This window comes from Pagrus pagrus (assembly GCF_965226575.1).
Source record: "Pagrus pagrus genome assembly, chromosome: 12".
Classification (NCBI taxonomy): Eukaryota; Metazoa; Chordata; class Actinopteri; order Spariformes; family Sparidae; genus Pagrus; species Pagrus pagrus.
In genome coordinates, this window is record NC_140196.1 from 2780598 (window position 1) to 2790544 (window position 9947).

Genomic DNA, 9947 nt, shown 5'->3' on the forward strand with positions numbered 1-9947 from the left:
GTCACAAATGTCTCTTTTCATGTTTTGTGTTTGGTTGTAAGATGTGTCTTTTTATGCACAGGTTAGATACAGTCATCCTACATATATAAATACATATATACACATATATTTGCAGTGACTGAGTATAAATTCTGTGGTATAGTGTTATTTTCATCCTCTAGTTTATTTCCACTTTGAATTGTGACTTGTATCATAATAGAAGATGAAGCTGAATCATTAGCTGTCTGCTAGATATTTGATTGTTTTAGTATTTTTCTCTCCTTGTCTTTCTTTTTAATACATTATGCAGAGTGTGGCAGCGTTGTTAAATTCTCTCAGTGTAACATTCTCAAAAAAGTGAAAAATCACATTGTGTTTTAGAAACAGCCTTGTTTTTATGGATTTCAGTTTGGCTTCAGAGCAACAGTCAGAAACAGAATCAACTTCATGGGCCATGTATGTTGACACCTACAAGTCATTTGACTCTGGTTGTAAGTAGCTCTCAATATACTTTCACACAGCAGCAAGAACAAATGTACAGGAAGACGTGAATATAAGCATACAGCTAAACAAGGACAACAAAGCTAAAGAAAGAGAAGCAAACAGAAACATATAGCTATTATATACAAGTCAGTAGGTGAGGCTGTGCCACCAGGTTCAGTGCTGAGCCCCTTTTATAATTGTGTCAGTGTGGATGTAAAGCTCTACGCTGATGACACTGTTGTTTACACACATGAACAAACAGCAGAGCGAGCTGCTTTGAAGCTACAACTGCTATAAAATGATCACACAGCAGCTTCATCAATCCGCCTCTAGTTTGAATGTTGGCTAAATGAGGCTGTGATTATTTTTCATCAACCAATAAAATGACATTTAACTCTTCATCAAGATGAAATGGATTGGTAGTTTCTGATTATACATCAACTAAGAGTTTTTATTTATGTAACACATTTCAAGACTGACTCACAAAATGCTTCACAAAGAAAAACAAAATGTATGAATCATAAAGCAAATATGACATAATTCACTCAAATTATAAACATTTATAAAAACAAAAAAAAGGATGAATGGTAAATTGTCTTTGTATTGATGTTGTTAAAAATATTCACACTATGATCCTCACATGTCTTAATATGTTGTGTCATGTTGGGGTTAAGTTGGGGGCCAGCTGCAGAAACTCAGTAGTAAGAATCAATTAAAAGTCTGATACAATCAATCATTATTGAATGATATTTAGCAATAATAATTAATAACCAGGACGTTGTTTGTAATCTAGCTAAACTTGGACTAAAAGCTTCACACCTGAACCCTTCGATGTGTTTGATTTAAAATTGATCCTTGAAGCAGTTTTGCGTCTCGTCTCCACCAGCTGAGCAGCAAAAGCAGAACAACAGCGCCATCGTCAGCTTATTATCAGTGTTTACACCAGAATCATTCAGCGTGTTTTGACGGCAGTCACACACCATCACACAACACATGAGTGAAGTTGTGTTTGTAAGTCAGAGGAAAACAGCCGTGAAGCTTAAAAACAGGCTTCATGCCACAATAATGTGTCACACAAGGAGCGGTGTGAGTGAAGCACAGACAGCTGCACTGATACAAACTGAAGCTAGAAGGTGACTGACAGGAGATCAGTGGCTCAGTGGGGTTAACCAGGTGAACTGTTTGAAACTGACCACTGACTGAGACGGACATTCGACTCTGACGGCTCTGACAGCAGCTTTCTGATCAGCTGGAACCTCATTACGAGACCTGAGGTGAACCAACATGGACGCTCCACTTCTGGTTCATGAACACAAACAGATGTTTTTATTGAAACAACAAGATGACTTGTTTGTCTCTGTGGTTTGTGTTTCTGTCTGAGTGGTTTGTGTTCTGTCGCTCTGATCGGTGAGAACAGATGAACGACACGTTTCTGTAAATGTTACAGTCGTGGAGTCGCTGCTTCAAATCCTCTCGTGGTCATTTAAACACTTTGAGGGCCAAAAGTTTGAATTTGTCTGAAATTGTCATTTTTAGAGAGAAGAAATTTATGAGAGGATGGAAGATTTCAGAAACACCAACATTTAACAATTGTTTCTTTTCTTTAGCTGCAAAAACAGTTTAATGACAAAAGAAACAAGAAAGTCAAACAATTATTAATCATGATGTACAGATCATGTATCACTTTATATAATAATGATATATTACTACACAGTATTATTACATATATATCAACAGTTTGATTAAACTGTGTTTTATTATAATTTAATAATTAACTATGAAACAAGTTAGATGTGAGAAAATGAACCTTTACACGTCTGACAAATATACAGTATATGTGGACTTTGCTCCGTTCATCAAAACAAGCTGAAGGATATTTCACTGGATGTTTCTGTAGTTTTGCATATGAAGCACAAGTTTTTATATGTTTGTTGTTGTATTCACTAAATATTTAAAAACTATTTTCTGCCTTTTCTGTGTATTAATCTATTCTCAGTATTATTTATATGATTGTGTGTTTGTCTCCCAGACAGGTGAAAGCTGAGACAGTGAGTACTGAGCGCTGAAATCAAACTGAAGTTCCTGTAATTATTCTTTAACTGGAGTCCGTGGCTGTAACTGTCATTGTGTTGTTCATGTGAACAAGTGCAGCTAACGGTGAGAAGGCTGCAGAGCAGAAACCCACACAGCCCGTCTGCTGCAGGAAGGAAGTGCTGGTTGGCTCTCAACAGTTTTTTATGAGTCCTAATAACCACTGAGAACAGATTCACATCTGCTGCTGTACACACTCATCAACTCCTCTCCCTCTCTGGTCTGGTTTGTCTTTTCTCTTGTTGTCTGGAAGCCTTTTTTCCACTGAGCCCTCCACCCACACAAAGTTGAACTGAGCCCAGAGACCAACAGTGACCCCCCACCTGGAGCTCACGTCCATGGACTTTATTTATGGTGATTTTAGCCATCAGAGCTTCACTTTACAGTTCACACTTGGTGTTGATGAGAGCCAACAAGTCCTCATAGAAAACTGACAAAAGGCTTCTTTGTCAGCGGCCTCCAAAACAACACATCTGAGTGTTTTCTGATCTGACGCCTCAGTGGTTCATGTCTGGTGAGGACGTGTCTGTTACACTATCTGGTTGGAGGAGCTCGTTCATGCAAACACATTCTTGTTCATGTTCAGCAACTCAAAGAGCTTTTTATCAAATAGTCCAAGAAGTGAGGAGCTCCAGGAGCTAGACTCAGGAACTAAATCAGGAGCTTTAGTCTGTTCCTGTCAGCATTTTCACAGCACAAACAACTGTCAAATAAAGACTTTAAACACAGAAGCTGTGCTGTGATGTCATTATTTACAGTTTAGATCAAATATTCAGTTTCAATGAAGAATGGTTTGATTTGTGTTCACCACCTGTTCAGAATATTAGAAAATATTTCCTTCACACAGGAAATGACACCACCTTAAATATTCTGTGAGGTTACTCTGCAGACTAGTTTATAAATGTAATGTGTTCATATTATGTTCTGTGTTTTCTATAACTTTGTCATATCGTAACATTATTTAGGTGGAGGCCTCAGATCAGCCCTCTGAGTTTTCTGCCTCTTCCCGCACTGTTTATTATAATTTTTAAATTGTGCAAAATAAAACTGAAACGTCTCAAGAAAACACTGATATGAATCCAGGTGAGATGTTGAAGGTACAAATATAAAATTCTCCTCTTTTTTTAATAACATCCACATCAAAGATGTTCAATGAAATGATTCACAGTTTGTCTCATCGAGAAAAGAAAAGGCACAAAAATGTTTCAGGTTATTTTATTAAGACTGGGCATTGAATCAAAGAATAAGACAAAGAGACAATTACAAAGAATAAAAGTACTTCTGTTATTACTAATAAAAATAAGAATGAGAAAACGGAACTTTAGTTGTAAAACAGATTTTTCTAAATGTTCTGAACAGTCAATAAAACTGAGTTCAACATTTGGATGAAAAACAGGAAGTTAAGCTGAAAACATGAAGAAAATCAATAGAAATATTCAATGTTGTGCCTAAAACCAGCTTCATACATGACAGGTGTTGTGGGAGTTCTCAGTCAGCCTGTTATCTTCTGATCTGATCTCATTTGGGGATTCAGAGTGAAGTTCTCCTGAGATCACTGACAAACATCAGCGTTGGGATCGTTTCATACCAGAGTTGCGTTTCGCCCTGAACTCTGCGCTCAATGAAGCCGCCGGCTTTACCCCAGCTGAGCTGCTGCTTAGAGGCTGTTTGAAGGGACCTGAGACGAGAGCTGTGGAGCCCTCGTCTCAGGTCCCACCTGCTCTGAAAAATGTCCAAGCTGCCGTCGAGTCAAATCTGAAACAGGCTCAAAGCTCCAACACAAACAGACGACGTGTCACTCACAAGGAGAATGACGGTCTGGATGAAGGCCTGTCCCTCGTCCAAGGCTTCCTAAAATGACTTGGCCCACGGTGGATCGGTCCGTATCACATTGTTGAATGGGTCGGTCCAGTGAACTACAGAACCCAACCTGAGCTGAGGTGGAGGCTCAGGAGAGGGAAGCTGTCAGGTGCATTTTCATGGACAGTGAGACCAGTGATGAGGAATTTGTGTGTGTGTGTGTGTGTGTGTGTGTGTGTGTGTGTGTGTGGCACTTGTATCTCTGTTATTTGGGCTGAACCTCTAACTCCCTCTGGACTGATTGCAGTGGATTCAGATCACCTGTTGGAGGTGTGGAGGCTCCTGATTAACGAGTGAGAGCAGCTTGGGTCGTTCCCCTCACAGCCAATCAGGGTGTGACGTTGCCCTTTTGTGAAGGCTTAAGAGAGGTAGGGGATGACACCCAGACCGGTCTGATCCTCCTTCTGGTTCTGTCCTGGACTCACTGCAGACCTCATCCAAACACACTGTCAGTCAGAACCTCTGCTCTGTTCAGGTTCTGTTCACATTTCTCTGCTGGCCTTCTTTTTTCTAGTTGAGGGAAATTGTGAGCGTTCTACATCCGAGTTGAGCGACCATCAAAAGTCAGCGCTCCACTCGGTCGCCTGCATCCGGGCCGAGCTTATTTGTGCAGAGCGTTGCTGCCTTTCATCAGCCTGGCGCCTGCAGGTTTCTTCTGTTGTTTGTCTGAACTGAACCCTTCATATCTGAGCCCCTCTGTACACCTTCACCAAGTCCCATTTCATTTCATCAGGGACTGAAGAGGCAGTAAAAGAAGTGTGTTTCAGTTTCATTGTCCCCTGAAGAGGCATTTTTTAATCATTACCAAGTATTAGTGACCTTTCCCCATAATTATATACACGACTCAACATGAGTCAGGGATGTTGGGATATTTTACTGTTTCACTTGACTGTTTATTCTGTGACATATCTGAGTTTTTATTTTGTGTTTTGTGAAAATCTTTGGTCTCCAGAAATAATGCAATATTCCAGAATCCAGCTCTGGAAATATACTGTTGGTAAACTATATATACCTTTATCCCAGCATCCCTCACTAATGTTGAGCAGTGTATATTTGTGGTTTGGGCTGTTTTCAGTCTTTTTCCTGCCAGTACCACCACAACACTTTTCTTCATCTGATCTGTATCATCAACATTTGTTCTCTCTGTAACCGGTGGGGGCTAGCGTTGTCTGCGTTGTGTTTTGATGAAGAGGTCCAGACCAGGATATCTTTGGAGGAGATCTCCGTTTATTCTGACAACAGGTGAATAACAAAAATCAACTTCAGCTGCTACACAAATTAAATGATACAGAAACATTTCAGCATGTTCACGATGAGTTTCAGATAACAAACAAACTTGTAATAGTGCGGCTAACACACAGAAATGTCAGACAACAATGCAGCTCACCTCTCCTGTGAAGCACAACAGCACAAATGGGAGAGGCTAACGTGGGAAACATAATATATAGGGGGAGCCACTAAATGAACGTAGGGGTTCAGGACCTGAGTCGGAAACGTTCCTCATATCGACTCTGGAGGCCTCACGTCAGCTGAACTATTAACTGTTAACTATTTACAGAGTTTGTTTCATTTTAATACAACAAATTACGTATAAATATGTCACTGTGTTACACATATTACCTGCTGTATAACTGACCTGTTATATCTCCACAGAATGACGTTATCAACATGTTCTCATGAAACTGGCTGAAATGATGATGCTGCTGTTTTTGGATCTTTGGTTTTGAATCAACAGAACCACTGAATGAGTGGGTTATGGGTTCTGTAAATTCAGGCTTTGGCTACACACACAAACACGCACACACACACACACAAACAAACAACTTGTCAGTCGCATCAATTCAGTGTTTGTTTCTTTGAGAAGAGGAAGAGGATGAAGTGTCAGTCTGAGAGAATGGACTTCTCACATTCTGGACTACAGGGTCCAGCTCTGGACTTCATCTTCAGTTGGTGGACGGTCTCTTGTTTGTGAGGATCATCAGCAGAGAGAGTCCACAGCAGTACACCAGACTCTTCACTATCAGCACTGTGTAGAGCGCACAGACCAGCTTCACCTGGTACTGAGACGGCCCAGAAGCTTCTGGTGGAGTTGATGTTGGAAGAGCTGGAACCTCTGAAACAGAAGAGAGTCCAAAAGAAATGTCAGTCCTCTGCTCTCTTTGACAGCGTCTCCACATGAAGCTGAATCACTGCTGAACACAGTCACCAAGCCTTCATTACCTTGTTCTGTTTGGGCCTCCACTGTGCCCCACTCGTGCTGGACGGAGCAGCGGTATTTATACGTGTAGAGAGCGTCCCTGTCAACCAGCAAGATGGCGGCGGTGCGTCCCGACTCTCTGAGCTCCAGCTGCTCTCCCACAGCAAAGAGCCACTTCTCCTCATTCTCCTTTCGTCTGTTCCAGGAGAACCGGACCAGAGGAGGAAACATGGCTGAGGCCACACACAGCAGGGAGCTGTTCCCCTCCAGGTGGGCTCTGGATGCTGCTGGGTACACGCTCACCACGGGCTTCACTACCTGCTCACCTGAAGTTTGACAGCAGCAACAAGCAGCACAGACACACATTGACACAGTCAACAGCAGCTTACAGCACTGCACTGCATTCAGTGTGATCCTGGAAACTACATGGACTCTGTGCTGTATTGATGAGTAGTTTAGTGATCAAAGTCCAACACATAGACTGGATTCACCCACTGCTGTTATTCAGAGTATTTAAGGCCTTTACACACCGGGGACGACACCGATAAACAGCACTAATATGAGAAATACTCGCCTGCGACTGGTTCAAAATATTCACACCAGCAGCAACGTGAATTTGTATATTATCACATTTACGTTAAAGTTTCCACACTTTGTCATATAATACAGACTGATGACGAACAGAAACAACCAACAGGTCCGCCATTCTCATCAGCTGTGACCTGTGGTTCGTTTCCTACAACATGATTGGTTGATGTCGTCATTAGCGTCGCCAAAACTAAAAAAATCGGCCTCGCTGTGAAAAAATGATGTCGCTTTTTGGCCGTAGTACTCGTGACATAAACATCAGTTCAAAATGAATCGCAAGAAATAAACTCCTCCAGTGTGTAAAGACCTTAATCTAAACAATCTGCAACAAATTGAATAGTCAATATTTTTAATATGAAGGAAACTAATTAGTAAAAGAGATGAAGAAAAAGCCTACAATATTAACTTCCATAATAAATTAGAGACTTGTTCATGATATATATGATGATATACATATTCTCTATAATACTATATTTATACACGCAAATTAAACATATATTCTATTCATGATGATTCATCATAAATTTAATATATTCTTAATGTTATTTGCTAAACATGAAATTGTGAATTTACTTTTATCTGTGATAATAAATATATTTTCTACTACTATGTATATCAGAGTCCGGCACGGGTCCAATTTTGGAAACCCGCACCCGCCCCGCCCGTCAATAAAGACACCCGTTATCCGTCATTACAGACGTCCGACTTGGCCCTTGATGATGTATTGTCCACAATTTCATATTCTCCACTCACCAACTTCAATTTTATGTTGTCCATTTCGCTCAGCAGCTAACTGGCGCGGGCAGCTCAGTGGCTGTGACGTTGTTTATTTAGCTGGAATTAGTCAAGTGTCACGCAAGTGTCAAGTTACTGCCTTTCTCAATAAAATGATGAAAATATTTACCCGCCGCCCCACCAGTGTTGGTTCAGTTCTGCCCGTGCCCATACCTGTTAATTTATATGGATATATTTTTTAACCGTCAGAAACTGTTTTTGCGGGTAACCCGTCAGGTACCCACGGGTACCCGACCTGTTGCAGGATGTATATATAAATATATGGTGTCAAAGACAGTATATGATTTTTAATATACATTCATGTAGTAAATATACTATTCATGTAGTACAATATATGGTGGTAAAACTGTAAAAATGCTGATGCTAAATGTATTTCATATGATGACGAATATTTTCCGTTATAACGTATATTTTCCAAAATATTTCCACGTATACAAAAATATATATTACAATTGTAAATATACTTGTATACCCTTCTAAATCCATTTTGTATCAAACTAATTACCATTTTAAAACACTTTTACAATATTACACAAATATATATCCACCACCATATATTATTTAAAATATATTAAAATCAAACACCTCACAAATAAAGAGCAGGTAAGAACCAACAAAAAAGACACATTGATTGAGACGATCAAACACTGGAGATGAACAACATTCATTAATCATTTGAATGTGAATTTTCAAATCAACTGTGGAGGTCTCGACTGAATCTGAGAATTTGAAGAATCCTGCTCATCTCTTCAATTCACTTTGATTAACTGGAGATTGAAAAAGTCGAGCGATGAACAGAGCAGGAAAATCCTCCACAATCATTCATGTAGAATTTAATTTCTTTCAGGAGAGAGAAGAAAGCCAGCGTGAAGTTTGACTGAACAGCAGCTGACGAGGAAACAGAGCGGAGCTCCGACATCACTGCTGAGTTTCTCTCATTACTTTAAGATTAAGTGAACATGAGCGAAAAAATGGACGCACAACAAAAGTGAACAACTTGTCCAATAAAACTAGTGAAGGAAAATGAAAGTTGAGTCTTACCTGTTACATACAGTTTAGTTCCAGAGCCAAAGATGAGGTATCTGTTGGAGTCACTGGATCCTCCCACAGTGAAACACACTGTGACAAAAACCTGTCTGCTGTTGAATGTGTCAGCTGAGCTCAACTGGTCCAAATGATCCACCACCATTAGATTTCAGCTCCATCATGTGTTTCTCTAATCTTCACACATAGTTCACAGTGTATATAGAGATTATACAGGTGACTGTGTGTCTGTGTGTAACATCATGTAGAAACATCAGTGTGTTATTATCATTCATACATATTCATACTATGATTCATATCATCATGATGTAAATATGATGTCATTGAACAAAACACGTAGACAAATCTGTTATATATACAGACACACATATACAGTGTGTGTATAGACACATTCATAGATAGATGTGTGTTTTCTGTAAATTAAAACTATGATGAAAAATATTCAAAGTGACAAAATGCATTTCAGTTTCATCAACTGATAAAAACTAAATAACAATGTGACAGAAGGACAAATGGACAGAAGAATGAATGAATGTATATTGAACAACAGATATATGACATATATATGTTTCAACACGTGCTGGAAGGCTTTTACTGTGAAGGAGCTGCAGGAAGTTTAGATGAGCATTGTGAGGGAGGGATGGACTTTATTCCAGCAGCAAGTCAAAGAAGAAGATTCTTGCTGTGTTTAGGTTTCAAAGCAGCTCACTCTGCTGTGTTTTCATGTGTATAAACCAGTGTCATCAGTATAGAGGCGTACATTAATGCTGTCGCACTGTTGGGGAGGATACATTCATATTAATATTGTTTATGTTGTAAAACATAAAATCTATAATTACACAGATTTGTCATGTATTTTATGAAATACACAAAAATGTCAATAAAATTTCAAACACAGACTAAAATTACA

General features: G+C 39.5%; 1 protein-coding gene across 1 annotated transcript; it reads right to left on the reverse strand.

Annotated features, from left to right (window-relative positions):
* Window positions 1–5687: 5687 nt before the first annotated feature.
* LOC311266469 (uncharacterized protein) lies at window positions 5688–8114 on the reverse strand. Its single transcript, XM_084368847.1, has 3 exons — window positions 8103–8114; window positions 6634–6936; window positions 5688–6526 (listed from the first exon to the last, which is right to left on the reverse strand). The coding sequence occupies exons 2-3, from the start codon at window positions 6839–6841 to the stop codon at window positions 6357–6359; spliced, it is 378 nt and encodes a 125-aa protein (XP_084224973.1). The 5' UTR covers window positions 6842–6936; window positions 8103–8114; the 3' UTR covers window positions 5688–6356.
* Between the last annotated feature and the right edge of the window lie 1833 nt (window positions 8115–9947).